This window comes from Taeniopygia guttata, chromosome 8, assembly GCF_048771995.1.
Source record: "Taeniopygia guttata chromosome 8, bTaeGut7.mat, whole genome shotgun sequence".
In the NCBI taxonomy this organism is placed as follows: Eukaryota; Metazoa; Chordata; class Aves; order Passeriformes; family Estrildidae; genus Taeniopygia; species Taeniopygia guttata.
The window spans coordinates 13,945,329-13,963,300 of record NC_133033.1 but is presented as its reverse complement, the minus strand read 5'-3'; the positions used below and the strand labels follow the sequence as shown (position 1 = coordinate 13,963,300).

At 35.7% G+C, this 17,972-nt stretch overlaps 1 protein-coding gene across 5 annotated transcripts in view; it reads right to left on the bottom strand.

The window, feature by feature from the left end:
- PRKACB (protein kinase cAMP-activated catalytic subunit beta) overlaps nt 1–17,972 on the bottom strand; it is a 67,758-nt gene that overhangs the window by 5,864 nt on the left and 43,922 nt on the right. For 4 of the 5 annotated variants that reach the window (XM_030279067.4, XM_030279065.4, XM_030279064.4 and 1 more), the window contains 8 exons: nt 12,486–12,547; nt 11,421–11,549; nt 7,731–7,829; nt 6,634–6,716; nt 5,998–6,124; nt 3,762–3,857; nt 2,165–2,287; nt 157–321 (listed from right to left, as the gene is read on the bottom strand). In XM_030279067.4, coding sequence (XP_030134927.1) covers nt 157–321; nt 2,165–2,287; nt 3,762–3,857; nt 5,998–6,124; nt 6,634–6,716; nt 7,731–7,829; nt 11,421–11,549; nt 12,486–12,547 — 884 coding nt within the window. Of the gene's footprint in view, nt 1–156; nt 322–2,164; nt 2,288–3,761; nt 3,858–5,997; nt 6,125–6,633; nt 6,717–7,730; nt 7,830–11,420; nt 11,550–12,485; nt 12,548–15,366; nt 15,422–17,972 lie in introns of those variants that run through there. The other variant, XM_072933054.1, reaches the window with a different exon arrangement.

The window sequence follows — 17,972 nt, the reverse complement described above, 5'->3', positions numbered from 1 at the left end:
AATCTTTGCATATCCTTTGGAAACTTAAAAGATTAAACTACTTTCACCCTTTCTCAATTTAAAGTCACAGATCTAGGAAATAAAAATTAAATACAACAATTAGAATTTTTAAATCCCTTAAAGACCTGTAATAGTTTTGATCAGGAAGGGTCTTACCTTTCTCTGATAAATGGCAATCCAATCTGTAGTTGCAAACCACTTGTGATTCTTTATGTCATTTACACCATTCTTGAGATTTCCATATCGTTTGGTCAAATCTACCTGGAGTAAATTTCTTAGAAGATCCTTTAGGTCTGAACTGAAGTGTGATGGGAACCTCACCTAAAATTATACACCGGCAACATTAACAAATATGATACAAATTCGATTCTTTCCCCTGTGAAGGGAAACAACTTGACACAAAGGGAAAACAGCATGGCAATTTTCTATCTTTCTTCTAAAGTCAAATCAAGCAGGAATGCATGAAGAGAGATGATTATTGTTGCACATATATTTCTGTTTCACAAAGCCTTTATCAGTAGCATTGCCCATCTACGATTTCTTGAACTGGAAGTTTCTAGGGGTCAAGATATTAATTTAATGTAACAGTGATCTAAAATCTAAGTTTAACTTGGTGTTTTAACAACACATCATCTCAAAACATTCTCAGCTATTTCTAGGTATAAATTGTTAGATTATATTATATATACACACACAGAGGAGACACAGTATATAGCATATATATACAGCATATGAATACATAGATAGGATCTGAAATAACTGTACATTTAGCAATCATATATGAAAAGTCAATCTGGAACTTTATGCTGTACTGCAATCTATTTCTCATAACTAAATGCACCAGCATCAGAAGCCTTACATAACAGCACTATTTGAAGACAGCACACTAGTGACTGGCAATTCATTCAAACCTGGCTAAAGGATATTTGAAGATGAGGCGTGGGATGTAATTACAAAGGGTTTTTCTAACAAATGATCTACTGACACCATTTGAGTTGGCAGAGAGAAGGAAGGGGAAAAGAACAGGCAGAAAGCTGCATTTGTCATTCTCATAGTCTCAGTCTTTGACACTCCCAATATTGAGCTGATCAGTTATGATTTAAATAGAGATCATGGAATTAATTAACATAAAAGCATTAAAAAAAATCAAGAAGTCCAGTTATCAAGGACCCTGCTTCAGTATGCCTACCAATACTGTTCTATTGTAGATTACAAGAAATTCACAGGTTTAATGATTATAATATCTAGACCACTGAGAAGTATTGAAATATTAACTCAAATTTTTAAATACAGAACTAAGCAAATAAGGTAGAATAAATGAAAGACCCCAGGTTATAAACAACTGCCAGCTGAGGACTGAATTGCAGTTTCCAGAGTTGATCTCCAGTGCTGCTTCTGCTGTACTCCATCTATGGACCCAGTAAAAAAGGTAGATGACCTTTTACAGATGTCAAGCCAATTAGATAAAACTTCAAAAAAGGCCAAATAATTTTTTTTTAGAAGAAAAATATTTTAGAAAAAAAAGATTTCTTTAAAATGAGCATGAGCCTATGCAGAGGCAAGGAAGAGAACAACAGTAACAAATCAAGTGAGCACAAAGAACCAACACTGGCTGGCAGGGAAATAATAGAATGACTACATTTTGCAGTTATCTAGCACACTAAGAGATATCAATGAAAAATAAAAGGGAAACATTGGAAACACTTTTCAAAAATTTTATATAACAATGTAAGCCAAACAACACTAGACATGTCTACCTATAAGACCATGGAAGTAAAGAGACCTATGAATGATGGAAACTCTTTAGGGCTTCTCAAAAATTGCAAAAACAATTCTAGAAAATAGCTAGGCAAATTAAGCACACAGCTAAGTAGTCGTTAACAGTCATTGGATCACTTTAATCCAGGCATAAAAGGATATAATACCACAATGTCTGTAAATTTAGTAACTTGCATTTTAAATTTGAAGGCAGGGAACAGATTTTTATAACTTTGGTTTTCAAGGAACAATGTCTGTACTTATGAAATGTACATTACAAACTTCTCCTAGGTCCTTTCCAAATTTCTCACTGTCTAGTGGCCAGTGAATTCTGCATTTCCTCCACCAAAAACCAGGTTCTATAAAAAGAACTGCATTTGTGAAAACATCCAGAGCCTTAACCCACCTTGCCAGACACAATCTTCTCGTAAATTTGAATGGGCTGATCTGCAAAGAATGGGGGATATCCAGCTGCCATTTCATAGATTAACACTCCTAGCGCCCACCAATCCACTGCCTTGTTGTAACCCTGAATGAAATGAAACATGCCTCTGTTAGTACAGCTTCTAACACAGGCTAGGATTTTCAGTACAAATCTATATATTTATGGAATATGTAGAAAGCAAATACATTATTGTTCATTTAATGCAGAACTTACAACCTGACTCCAACCAAACTGGCATTCACAGATTCCAAAAGCAATACACTTAAAACCCAATACAGCAATGACAGTGAAAGAGTGATGGAAATAAAGCATTCTGTATACGTTCCTCTGATAAGTGTCAGTGATTTCTTTACACTCCTTTGTAAATGGGCACAACTTATTTAAAATCAAAACAATTTTGTTATAGACTGATAATTCTTCCTAACTTAAGGAAATTTCTTTATTACAACATACATAACAACATTTCCTCTATTGAACACTGTCACCATTTCACTTGATTATCCGCATTTTGGAACATTCAATTTCATATGTTGTTAATCAGCTACAAGAGCATAAAAGTTTAATCAGTTGTTAGAATCATTTATGATCTGATCTTAAAAGCCTGAACCTTAAACCATTAGTAGGTCCTATTCAATGTTACTAAAGACAAAGAAACAACTGAACCCATCCCTTTCATATATGTTCTCTGATATTTTTTACACAGCTCAGTCTTTCAGGAAAATCTATTTTGAAAACATTGTAGTAGATGCATTGCAATTTCTTCTGCTGCACAGAGGAAAAAAACCATGCAAACAACAAACATTTTTCCTCCCAAACAGAAGTATATTTTGTTCACTTCTGACGATCTGCAAAGGGTATTTAATTAAAGCAGATGTTAAAGGTGTACTTTAACATTATGCATTATGATTGTTTTATAGAGTAAGCAGTTATGTATTTTCCATTTGCAAAACATTCAGTGCTACAGTTAAACAGCTATAGGATGAATAATACTTTTTCATGCTGGAACGCTTAATGCAAGTAATAGACAAACAGATCTACAGTCAGCTTAGACTGCATGTGCTTTACGTGTAAAACTAGTGGATTGTCATGTTTGATTTGATGTCAACTTCAACTGCCTTAAACCTGAAACTCTGCAACTAATTATGTAATGACTACTGATTCATCCCATACACAGCTCTTGTTACCTCTAGGGTTCTTGTTCTAGTGTGTTAACACTTCAGAATGCAATCACTCTGATCTGTTCTTCTGATAAGCATGTTAGCTAAATAACTTCATTTCAGGTTCTTTAAATCTCTTTAACCCTCACAAGTTACGTGGCAAGCATATGTAGAAAGTTTGGCACATTTATGTGAAAATTCCTTACCTGGCATAAGTTTTGGTACACTTAACAAATATTTACAATGTAATGACTGCATTTTGTGTCACTTGTCAATTTGTCAATTAACTAGTCAAGATTTAATTTTGGAAGTATCAGCAACTGTTTATCCCTCAGAGATTGAAAACTGGGTGAGAAGATTTAACTACATCAAATGCATGGCTGAGTAACAAAACAAAGTACCTTGCTGAGAATTATTTCAGGTGCCAGGTATTCTGGAGTCCCACATAACGTCCAAGTTCTGCCTTTTACTCTTTTTGCAAAGCCGAAGTCCGTGACCTGTCATCAGAAGAAATAAATTGATTGTAAGTGCATTGCTACAAAGAAATTTAAAATTAAGTACTTTTGAAATATTTTGGAAAGCCTTTTTTTACAGGGGAAAAATTTATTTCTCAAATCATGTAGTATCATATAGTCAGATGTACCTTTATTAGTCAGTCTTCCTAGTACTTCTAATTCAGATAAATAGGTCTCATGATAAAATTAAAAAGGAACACAAAATATGTATTATTACCCTGACACCAGTTTCTATTTATAATCTTAAAAATCAGTGGAAACTATGGCTTACTAATCTTCCACATGTACTGCAATTACATTATTAATTTTTCTTATATTTTAACATCAGACTCTTTGTAATACTGAAAATTTGAAGAATATAAACAAGATATTTATCTTTTCCTCTACTTAACAAATAAATGAATCACAGAAAGGGTCATTATATCCCCCAGTCTAGAATTTTATTGCATAAGTTTATAAAGGTCATATGTAAAATTAGTGTGGGAATAAGACAACATAGAAGAGGTCTTCCAGTAACTTCTGATTCTGAGTATCTTTGAAAGCATCACCAGAGTCAAGTTTGTTTATTTGAGGGCCTGGGGGGGGGGGGGGGGGAAATGTAGCAATAACTGTATTCACAAATGGCAAGTACTGGGACATTATAAATTCCTCATTTAATTTGTCATGTTTTCTACAGTAAGTTTTCAGAACTCTGTATGCAATATCATACTGTGATTTTTCCTGGACCATATAGTGGAATACATATAGAACCAGGTAATTACATGTGGAAATCTGGTATCAGTTTCAAGCTACCAAGTCTATGCTTGTTTCTTTTGTTTCCTCCTTCTTAGTTTCAATTTCAACCCATTCCTTGCGAAACCATACTGTACCAAATGTGAATTGCTGCTAATTGTACAATAACCTGTGCTGATGTTGCTTTACATTAACGTCACAACTAAAGAAGCTGAACTATCAATGCAGCTTTTCTTCATTTTTGGTAGAGACAACAGCATCAGCAGCTGGAACTGAATGGAATGGGTGACATGCTGACTGGAGAGACCTGCTTCAGTCAGCAAAGAATAATTTCTGTGCTTGGGAATGCACATCAGTCTATGTAAGAAGAATACACTGCAGACATGGGGCAAACAGTAATGGCTTTAAAATACAAAACGAAAATGAAGTTGGAGCTGCAGCATCAACAGATGAACACAAACCTCCCTCTGCCACCATTACAAAAACATGCTGCTGCACAGAGAGAGCTGCCAGTGCTGGAGTAAAGCAGTCACAGCAAATGGAGTAAACCAGCTGTACATTACTGGTGCTCCCCAACTATGTTAAAGGGACTTGGATTTATCTTCTCACTACAGTGCTATCTTAGGCTCCATGCAAAGTTATTTTACAGTTATAAACAACATAAGATATGAATCCTTTACACTTCTCTCAAACATTTTTATTATGTATTTTCTTGTTTAGATTCTGCTGTGGCAAAAGGTGACATAATGAGGGAAGAACTTCCTTTTAAGTTTAAGGATAGCCCAGCATTGCAGAGTGCTGCTTGCTGCACTCTGCCTTCCCATTTGGCATTTAGATAAAAACATAAGAGACAAAGAGGAAGATGAGAAGGTGCCATGAGAGGCTGTTGTAAAACCAAAGCTGTCATTTGAGCACTGCAGGGCTGACCTCAACTCAGGTCCTGCCCCAGCTGCGCTAGGACCCTCCAAGGGTGGGATTCATCTGATGGACATTAAGCATTATTGTGTCAGGGCTAATATCTAGGCTGGTTTTCCTAAACTACTGAAACAGCACACAGAAACAGACATTTTAGGGCATCTTTCATCTTGTTCTAGGGCAGACGTATAAAATAGGTCAGATGAACAGAGCCATGTAATCACCTACTTCTCACCACAGACCCCAAGGGAAATCCTGACAACTGGCTCAACTGCAGACAGCTCTACTGTGCATACTTAATTTTAGTCAGAGGAAGTACAACCGAAGGGTTTTAACCATTGCTAGAAGTACAGCATTTGAATTCTCCGCACAAACATGCTAATAGACCATTTATTCTACACACATTTTCTCAAATTACCTAAATCTACACCACAAGACAAAACTTCACTCCCTAAATATATGAAGAATATCATACCTGGATGTATCCTTGCTGATCAATTAAAAGATTTTCAGGCTTTAGATCTCTGTAGATGAGGTCTAATGAATGGAGGTACTCAAATGTTAGCACTATCTGAGCTGCGTAAAACCGTGCATGTGGTTCACTGTGAAGAATGAAAAGAATATTAAGTACCCCAATCCTATGCTAAGGTACCAAAACAACCACCTAAATGTCAGGGATAGACAAAGTAAGTATCTTTTAACTGGTTCTTTTACTGTGCAACAAGAAAAAGCAAAACCAAACATTTTCAGAATTGATACATACATTCCCTAAATTATTGCAGCTGAAATACACATACAAATCTACACTACACATCTCACAGTGCAGAGCTTTGACTTCAGATTTTACTTTTAGAAACTACCATGAATTTCAGTGACAATAGGCATAGGAATTCCAAGATTTATCATGCTCAAATCACAAATCCCTGTATTAACTAAATGAAAAATAATTAGGAGTTCTTCACTGCCTGACTAATTTAAGTTCACTGAACAAGAGGTAAATGCACTTAAGCCTTCAGAATTTTTTCCTCAATGCTAAAGAATTTTACAAAACCCTCTTCCCAAATCAGCAAATTAAGCCTTTTTAAAGGAATGGTGTCATTAATACTCTTACCTGAACCTTCCGATTCTTCTTAGATGTGAAAACATTTCTCCACCAGGAACATACTCCATTACCATGTATAAATTAGAATTGTCCTAAGGAAATTAAGGAGACAAGTAAACACAGACAAATACACATTAGGCATGCTATAGTCTCTACAACTCCTATGTGGAGTGAGCTCGCAGGAGTTCATTAATTAATGAATGAAAATGAAAAATTGTAGCCATCCAATGACATTGACAAATATAATGCAACATAGGCAGAAATTCCTGAAAAACTGCAAAAGAAACATTGTATAGCTCAAGAAATATATTTTAAAGTGAATTTCATAAAGATAATCAGTGAGGTCCAGATGCAGACTGGTGTGAAATAGACCTGATGGAAAAGAGGGTAAGATGCCAACTGCAAGGCAAGACCTTGAACCCTTCAATACTTCTGACAACCTGAGGTATTCCTCTCCAAAGCCCCTGCCCCAAACCTCAAACCTCCAAAGATTAAGGTAGAACATGTCTGCTCATTAAAAAATTTCAAAATAAAAGAAGAAAAAGAAAACAAGTAGGCACATATCACTCCACAAACTAGAAAGCTTCTCAATTTCTTTACAGACTAACTAGTTCATACTGTCGTGAAATTAGAAGCTAAGCTCAAAGTTCCGCCCTTCATGGTTAAAGCTGTCATTAAGACCTGCCTCAGGTATAAATCTCAAGCAAAAAGATCTGCAGAACAATTACAAATTTACCATTCTATACAGTGGTACAGAAGACATGCTTTGGTATCTCTCAAAGGTAAAACGATGCCTTAAAGCTCCCTTGCAGTACAATCCAATTGCCCTCCAAGAGATGAGAAAACTCTGAGGAGGTTAACTTAATTTAACTTTTATTTTTTTATTTGGAGATATCCTTTCAAACATTACCTGATGAACCGGGGTATATGAAGTGTACATGAGTGCACTCCACTCCTACTCAAGCCCTGGCAACAGTGCCAAATGAAGCATCTTTGAAAATAAAAATACTTGAACTATTGTACAGTAAAAGTTATATATGTTAATATCTAAAGTGTAAGCATATACTTCCCTGAAACCCAACAACTACTTTGCAAGTAATTATTACCTTAAAAGAATACTCCAGTTTAACAAGGAAAGGAAAGTTCACTGCTTGTAATATCCTCTTCTCATTCAGTGTGTGTTCTATCTGCTTCAGTTTGACGACCTATGAGAGAAAAAAAAAACTTCAGCTTAAGTGTGATATTTTATAGCTCTTGATAAACTTTTCAGTGTTAAACAATTAGTTGAAAGCAAATTTGTAACTTTACAGAAAATGAAAAACGTTACAGATTCCTAGTACAATAACAGAACCAAGAAAGGATTAAAAAGTCCAATAACATTTTAAAGACTAACACTTGTGTAATACGGTTGGCAGACAACTGTACAGTGTTTCTTCCTACTTGCTGAGTGTAAGAGTTAGTAAGGAAAACCTCCCTGCATTTTCTATGAATTGCTTATGTTTATTATGGTCATACTTCCTCAGCACTTCAATAAAATCCATTGATCTTTGGACCCTTTGTTATGAAAGGTAGGAAACTGTGTAGGACACACTTAATTATTAATTTTGTTACCCATGAACAGAAGTAAACAGAATTATACAGCTCACACATTAGTGACAAAACTAAGGAGAATACAAATTCAAAATCTCCATTTTTATAAACAAGTTACTTCTTATAATCCATTAAAATGTTAGGCTGCTAACAAGGCAGCAAGTGGCAGGTTTCTGATCATTATTCTTTCTCAGAAATTAATAATCAGTTTCCTTGTGTTAGACCCCAACATTGCATAATGAATTATATCCATTTTATTTAATCCCTATTGCACAATTTACCTATAACCCATTTTCAGAATGGCATGATTTCCAAGTAAAGTTAGGTTTTTTTCCTCGCTCCATAGGAAAACAGAAGAAAATGATCAAATGATCAAAGTAAGTCTGTTTTTATATTTGATAGAAATCAAATCTAACTGCTATAAATAAGCGATAATCAAGATATTCCAACCCTGACGGAAATAGTATTTAAATTTAACTTTTAGAAGCAAAATATAGTAGCTATAAAAACTCACTACTGTTTTGAAATAAACATCATACAAAGGAAACAATGATTTTAAAAAATTAAGCCTCTTTTGAATTCCAGTTCTTTAGGGTACAAATAAAGTTTTGCACAAATCAACTAGTTTGTGGGAAGTATCTCCTTCATCCCTAAAAATGCTGGAATGATCTTGTCCATCCAAGCAAGAAAGCCCAGGTTGTTGTCTGTGAGGTGTTCAGCTGCAATGCCAGACCAGACTTCCCTCCTGTTCCTGTATCTCCTCTCAGTGAGGTACTAGAGGGGGATGGAGCAACACCCCAGGCTGAAGCTGCTGTTTAACACTTCAGAATGTCCAGCTGGGGCTTCAGACACAGCTGTGCTCACACTTCAGCCCAGGCTCAGGGCATGGCCAGTGTCAGCCTCCCATATACCAAATGGTGTCTGGTAATGGCAGATTCTCCAAAGCTTGTTTGTGCCCAGGCTCTTGCTCATGATTTTTTATTTCCAAAAACAGTAACATAATTAAACTAGCCAGCAGTGGCATGTTGCAGCCTTCCTAACTCAAGGCAGACAAAGGGACAACATCCTTCCACAGAAAACTCCTGGTTGCATCAACATCTATTTCATATTTTTCATGTTCTATGAATCAAGCATGAGATTGGATAACATACACTGGATGCTTTCCTTTTCTTTCAAGTAAAATGGAAATGAAAAATTATAGGCAGCCTGCCCATTGTCCAATTTCAGACATCTGTATGTTTTCCGTCATAAACAAAGAGATGGAAACGTGTTCTCACCAAACCATCTCCTATTTTTTTAACCATTAATGGAAGCTACTAACATATTTCTAATAGAATACATAAATAAATAATTATGCTAAGTTAAGTTGAAAAAGCAGGTATTTCATAAAGGAACACATCAAGACTTCTTATTATACACAGAGCCATCTAATTTATGATCAGAAAACTGATGTCTGGATGCAAACATAGTCATAATCCTGTGATTAATTTACTGCAAGTCCACTGTAGTAGTTAAAAATGTGACCTTTTTGCTTTTTCCAAATAAGTTTCCAATTCTGAGAGGTAGTAATGAATTTAATTAACTTTTTCAAAAAAATTCTTTGAGTATTTGTATGGCAGCATTCTGAAGTAAGATGTGATTTCCTAAACTGCTCCAATGATCATAACTCAGCCATTCACAAAAAAGGGTTCAAAGTAAAAAACAGCTGAGAATCTGAGATTTGGTGGTGGGCTCTTTGTGCAGCACTGGGATGCTCTGCCTGCAGGATGCCACCAGCCAGACTGAGGTAACGCTGAAGCACATTTCCACATGGGTGGAAATGGCTGGGCTGTCTTTATTTGTACTATACTGAAATGTAACTTTAAATGAATTGGATTTTTTAAAATACAAACTAGACACCATTAAACCAGGAGAATGCTTCAGATGCAAAAAAATTAATTTATTCTTCTATGTAAATAAAAATCCTGTCAGGTTTGACACTAAAAGGCAAGTTTGTTTTAGTTTCTGTTTGTGAGACCATTATAAAGCAGTCCTTAATTAAATGACCCATTACTCAAGGTCCAGGACTGCAACCACACGTAACGAGTACTGGAGCTGCAACTCAGGCAAAACAGTCTGACTGTCACTGCCACAGTTCCATTACATAAAATTACTCAGAAATGTAATAATGCCTACGTGCACAAGTCCACACTGAGGCAACACTGACTTTGAGTTTGTTAGCTGATTATTAAGTTCTCTTTGCCAGATTAATATTGTCTTAATATGATCTTTGTTACACAGCAGGAAAGTTATGTATAGTGTCTTACAAAATACAAACATTGAGGACCTTGGAATCCACTAACCTAAATAATGCACTTTTGAAAAACTTGTCAAAACCATTAAAAACCACCTGTATTGATAAATCCTGTTAAAATACTTATTTGAATTCTGGATTCTGTACTGTAAAATTTAAAATTTTAATTTTATCAAATGACACTGCTAAAAAAATATCAGGCTGGAGCAGCATTACAGGCTCAGACTACAGCACAGAAGTTTACAACACAGAAAATGACCATTATGTGACAGCTGCTCTGAGACTCCTGTTCTACCTACAATGTTACTACAGATGTAACAGGACTATTACACAAATAAAACATACAGAAAGTAATACCTCATAGGATCAAGAATGGAAAATAAGTTCTTTGTGCAGACAATTTTAATTTCAATTATGGTGCACAAATGAAAATTTTGAGAATTTCTGATCTATTGAACTATCCTGCAAAAGTACTATATATACTATATATACATATACAGTATATATGTATATATGTATATATAATGTATATATATATATATATACACATATATATATACACACACTATATATACTAAAGCACTACATTTTGCTTTTGCCAAAAAACATACAGGCCACCATGCAAAACCTAAGCAAATAATTTACCCAATAACATTTTATAAATGCCTTGGACTTAGAGGCTACTTAGAGCCTCTTTAGCCTGTTAATGTTACTGGCCATTGTAAAAAGTCTACACAATCCCAAGAACTGAACCTACTGACTAAAAGAGAAAATAAAGCATTTAAATTATCACTGGTATCCAAGTGTTATAAAAACAAGCAAAGTATGTGCAACTCAGTTCAGCCACAGCTACTAGATCTTCATCTACAGCAAACTCTTCTGCAGCACAAAACCTACTACAAATTATACCAACCTTCTGTTTGTCCAGTATCTTCATAGCATAATACTGTTCTGTGGATTTATGTTTCACCATCATTACTCTCCCAAATGATCCTGTTCCAAGGGTTTTTTGCCGCTCAAAATCATCTAGGCCAGCAGTATTCTATATGTAGGATATAATCACATTGTTTACAATAATACCAAAGACAATTTTACCTGTATGAATTCAGTTATGAAAAAATGTTGAGAAATACTATGTTTAATAAAGATAACTATAACCAACTATACTGTTAAAATTTGATACCTGTCATATTTTAAAATGAGATTTTACATTGCACTCATTAAAACAGAAGAAGACTTAACTGAATTATATCAACATTTCTGTAATCTGTCCATACAGCTGTCCATACATGCTTAGTAAGGAACATCTAGCAATAAACAGATCATGAATATAACATGCAGATAAATAACCCCTTCATGCTTCACAGTCAAGAATATTAGAAAATGCAAACACCCCAAAGCTCTGGAGACAGTTCTACATGAGAGTTGTCTGAAGAGCACATCCCTGAGTACATTTGCTTAGACATTCATTGCCATAGCATTTCAAATATTGCATTAGAAAAAGAATGAACCTTCCACCAAATCCCCACTTTTACAAGATTTCTTTCTAACAAGCTCCTTAACCTTCTCCCAAGCCCTATGCACTAGTCTTAATACTCTTAATTCCACTTGCTATCATGGCAGAAATTATTAACATGGTAAATTACAGATGTGCCAATGCTTCTGGTTATTTAAAAAAAACCCCACTAAAACCATGCCAATAGATTTTGGATCTTGTCATGTTGGTTGTGAACATCATTCTCATAAGAGAAAATGTTGCTCAGTGGGAGCATTTTATCAGCTCAAATATGGAGAAGACCTGAGAATCTTTGTTGATAAACTTAAATGAAAAGTGACAAAGCTGGCATTAAAAAAACCTGAAACTCCTTTACAAATTGCACTAAAATGATTTCTGGTTTCTGCACTACTCATGACAGACTGAAAACATTATCCAAAAAATGCAATACAGAAAATTACTGAATGCTTAAATGAGTGATACCTGAGGGGGGCTTTCCCATTTTCTTAAAAAGTCTTCTTTGGCTTTGGCTAGAAACTCTTTCACTGAAAACACAAACAAAAGTACATTTTAATTAATATAATTCATCATGAGTGTAACGGAGATGCTTTGTTAACAAAATACATAAACTTCATTATCAACTTTCTTCAATTGATAATATGCTATTTTTACCATGGATGAAAGCAAGCATCGATGCCTCTAGAACTTCTACTGTATCTCCAGGTGATATCTAAGCTTTCTGGAGTAGCTACATCATTCTACACAAATTACTTAAAACTTTACCAGCTCTAATAGCTGAAATATTCTATAGGCAAGCAGGCTTTAAGGTGATGTGTAGACAGTCTTAATTCAGCTGGGAAAAAACCAAACCTGACATTTATAAATAGCCATTCCACAAATATTGACTTCTTATCTCTTTAAATAAACATTGCATTTTCTTTCAGCTGCTTGAGTGTAATGTCAATCACATTGCTTTTTCCCCTCATCACCTTTATTTAAAGGCTGTTTGCAAGCTTAAGGACCAAATGGACAGCATTACTGCAAGCAAAGACAAAGCACAGGGCTACAACAACACTGACATTAGGCATGCCCACAGTCAGAGAATATGCAGTTTCAATATTGATTTTCCATTGAAATTGAAGGAATGTACAATGGCAAAAATCTGGATGACTGTTTAAAATGTGCACCAAAATATTTTGTTCAGATCATCTCTCAGCTCTTCTCTTTTTTTTGAATATCAATGCTCAGCCAGATCAATGTGGATTACTTCATGCACAGTCATTAATGGGAGATGTTTCAGACATTGCTGTGGTTCTGAAAGAGTCACAGAATCAAGAAAATATCATACTGGTTGTGTGTTCTCTGAATCATTTCACATAATACAACATTAATAACAGTGTTTTTTCTGTACTGTGACGTTCTGCCACAAGCAATTGCTAAAAATATACAGCAATACGCCAAGATTATTCTGGTCAATATCTAGCACTCTGTGTTTTAGCAGCTGTATTTTACATTTTGACAGTCAAAAAATTAGGTTTATAACAGGTTGTAAACAAATCACTTGATGAATCAGAACTTCCTTGTACTTTTCAGTGAATACTAATGTTGACGAAGAAACTTCAAAAATTCTCTTCATATACTGGTACATTTCCAGCAGCAGTAAAAACAACATCAGCCCTGGAGAAGTTGGTTGTAATTTTTTTTCCCTTTTTTCCCTCCTTCTTGGGTGTGCTATGGGACTTGATTATCACAAAACACTCAAAGGACATTTATGGCTCCCACTGGCTCTGATGGAGCACTAAATAAAATGGTAATTTTGTAGAAACTGTCAAAAGTTCTGGCTGACCTCAACATTAGAAAAGTGTTTATAGTATGATATCCACTCAGCAATTTTAAGAGAAACAAGCAATATCACAGAGGAGGAACATATTCAGTATTCTAATCTTATGGTTAAGAAGAGCGATAAAAACACAGTTTATACCAAAGAAACAGGTAAAATGGTATTAAAACTGAGAGTTTAACATATTTTAGTGGCTAATCAACAAAAAATGCTAACATATTACCCTGTGTGTAAAAAATATTTCCTTTGTTTATAAATTATTGAGGTTATTCATGTAATGACTTTTAATCATTTTAATTTGAAGATAGGACAGGATTTCCTGTGGCATGAAATAATTTTCAACACAAAAACCGGAAACTAGCAATGTCTAAATTCATGTTTGATGATCCTTGATCCATTAGGAGAACAGAGATGACTTGATCAAGTGAGGAATACTGATACAGTTTTTCAAACATCAATTTACGTCAAAACAGCACAAATATTTTATCTTAATGACAAGAAAAAACCCAGGAAAATCATTAAGATTACCAAAAAGCTGAGCCTTCAAACTTTAGTGGCTGTAGCTTAGAAGCGAACATTAACACTACATAGCACAACCAAAGCACAAAGTAATTGCTTTTTCATGTTATTACAGTACATATGTTTAAATATCCCTCTTGCCATCTCTGTTCGTATAAATAAATATTCTAAGTTTCCACTTATTTCACATTGAAGTATGACTATTCAGTATTTATAAAAATATACAATGACATTTACAGTCATTTTTGTCTCTGTTCTACTTATGGAATAAAGAATGCTGTTTATGAACTAAATGTGATCCAGCTGGAAATATTCAAATTGTGGATTCATGAGAAGAATCTCTCATTTCTAGAATACCACTAAGCCACAAGCTCTCCTGTAACAAAACTCCTACCTTGTTCTTCTTTACTTTGGCCCTCTTTTCACAGAAAGCAGCACTGAACATACATTTTCAAAATAAAGCTACCAAAGGGTAATAACCTATCTGAAAATCACTGTCTTTTAAAAACAGTTTTATGTTTTATGCTCGGTTTTACTAAAACTAGTTTCTTTCTAATGAGAGAGCACACTGAATGGTTCTCACTGGTTCTCACTTTCAGAGGTCACCTGGGCTCCTACACCTCAACACAATTCCGCAGGTGCTTTCAAACAAAACTTAGACAATTTAAGTGCATGCACCTCAGTCATTTCTCAAAACACGACTTGGAATTTGAACTTTTGAGAATTATCTCTCAAGCACAAAACAGCAGCTCTTGCTACAGGAGAACATATTTAATTTCTACTTTCAAGAGCAGAATCAAAATTTACACTAACTGGGTAGCAGTGGCCATTGGTATTACTGTGATGATGCAAACAAATAGGTGTAATAGATGATGACTTAGAGGTTTCCTCAAGTGCACATTTTTAGCCACCTTACATTGTGATGATGTGGCTCTTGTTTGCTTTTCTAGTCTAAACTGTACCTAGCATCTGTGACTTTGGGCACTAATGAAGGAATGAGCATACCAAACGTCTCTATAGGTTCCCCAAGGGTTTGCAGGAACATTCACCCACACAGATGAGATGATGAAGAGAGGAAAGAAAGAGAAGAAGAAAAAAAAGTTTTATGCATTTCCACAACAAACACATAGAAAACACAAATACATTCCACCCTTTCCCCTCCCCACTCAAGAACAGACCATGTAATAAACCAGCCCTTTCCCACACAGACAGAATGACTCATGTTAAATCACAGAATGCTTGAGCAAAGAAAGAAAAAAAAAATCACCAACGGCAGCTAAATTCAGTATGAAAAAAAGATGATGCATCACAGAAATAAGCACAGCTTAGAAAACTTCAGGAGATCAAGTTGGCATCTTTAATAATTAATCTATTCCAAGACACACACATCCACGGAACTGTTGCTAACAATAGTGTATCTATCTTCATCACAGCATGCTGGATCACAATAAAACCTGTAATCGGGTGATCTTCCCACTACTTAGCACTTTGTTCCAGAAGACAGCATGTGTGAATTGCATGACATGTGGTAGATAGCAAAGAAGTGGCAAGCAGTCTCCAAAAAAAAAAAAAAAACACCTCAATCAGATTTCAATCCTTTTACCCAATAACAGCAACTTGAGAAGTCTAAACTGCACAGCCAAAGTTACTGTATGCAAAGTGGAATGTACACAGGGATCAGGTATGGACACCATATGAGCATGATTTTTTTTGTAAGGCTGTCAGGAAAAAGTAACTAAGGATGTGGATATACAGGTTCCCATAAACACTGAAGAGCAAGGATCTGTGGCTGAGCAAAGTGAAGATGAGAGGGGGGCAAGGAGCATATGCACAGACCAGCAACAAACACTGCTCAGACTGGGTTTACTGGTACAGTAGAAGTTGGAGCGCAGGAGGCTGAAACCAAAGCAGGAGGAGCTGCTGCTCAAGAAAGGAAGGTACTAGAAGGAGACAGCAAAGCAGAGGTAACAGCACCAGCACAACAAGGAGCACAGCAGAAACAACTGAACAGGGCAGGAAGGACAGCAGTTGGAAGCAGAGAGGATGCACCCACCAGCTGTCCAGGGATTAGGCAAGCACAAACACACAGCACAAAACCAACCCTTTGTGACTGCATGAGCAAGCGCTGGCAGGAGAGGCAGGTTCTATGCACTGCAAACACACAAAGCAGGAAATTTGGTGAGATCCAGAAGAAGGTAGGAAGAAATGGAATAATGACCAAGGAGCACAAAGAATGGCTTGAAGCAGTCTTACAATTTCCACCTGCTTCGGTTCACCTTGGTCAGAAGCAGTGCTACAACCACTGCAACACAAGGTCTCAGCTACTCCCCTGCATATCACAGGGGGCATGGGGAGAGCTGTATTTGGAACCAAGGCAACTTGAGGATAAGCAGGAAAGTCTGCTGAAATTGTGTTCTAAGGGAAGAGGACCCCAAGATCCAGAGGTTCCTAGGTAATGCCAGCATAGGAACAATTAAAGAAAACCCCAAGCAAACAAACCAACAAAACCCAAATAAATGAAAAAACTCTGCTACACACAAAACTTAAATACCCCTGAGCCCACCCCCAAACAAGAGGAGATTGGTCTCTGTTAGTATATTCACACAGTTCACAATATGTTTGCTTGTTTTGTTGATCAACTCTTCTAAGAAAAGTTAACATGCTTATAAAAAAATTGTCAACTAAGGATATGAGTACTGTAAAGAGTACTTTGACCTAAAACACAGTTTAAGGGCAAGTGAATTAGAAGCAAGCTCCTGAAAAAAATCAAGAGGGTGAGGACCTCTCGGTAGCAGGATTGCAGTGACAGCAGAGGGAAAGGGGTCACAGATGGAGCAGTCCTGAGAGTTACCATGAGTTACTCTGCCTTTCTCCCACCTCCCACATGCACAGTATTTGTTATTCTCAATCACATCTCCCACAAGAGCCAGCAAGCCAGGATTTTTTTTTGTAAGGGGGGAAAAAAAGTATTTGGCTAGGATTCTCGGCAAGAAAGCAAGAACTAAACTGATTAAGACTAAACACTGGGCACCACTACAAACCCCCATCTGCTGTGCTAAATGCCAATCTCTGTCTGGTATTTAAAATGCCCTTTATCAAAATACAATTCAAATTTTGTTCCAAAACTGTAATATAATCATTTGAAGTCTGGAGTTAAATGGGCTATTTAATTAAATCATTTAATGGAAAAATGAATATGTATGAAGTGATTCTGGTAAATGTATATTTCATTTTTATAAAAAGTATATTTATAGACTTAAAGTTTATCAAGATGTATATAGATACCTCAGTGAATCCTGTGGTTATGGAACCATATTTCAGACGCAAGTGAGATGCTTCTGATTCTGGTTCTAAGTCCCATTCTTACACCATTAACCTGTTGTCTAAATTTTAAAACATTTTTCTTTTGATTAGCAGGAATAACATAAAAAGGCTCAAAATAAGGTTTCTCTGCCCTGGCAAGTGTTTCAAAATAAACACAGTTAACTGTTAAGTATTATTATACACTCAGAGGAATCAGTGTGAGCACCAGTTAACAATGTAATAGCTGGAAAACACTTCAAAGCACAAATTAAAATGGTATCATTGAAACAGACTGTCAACAAAACCAA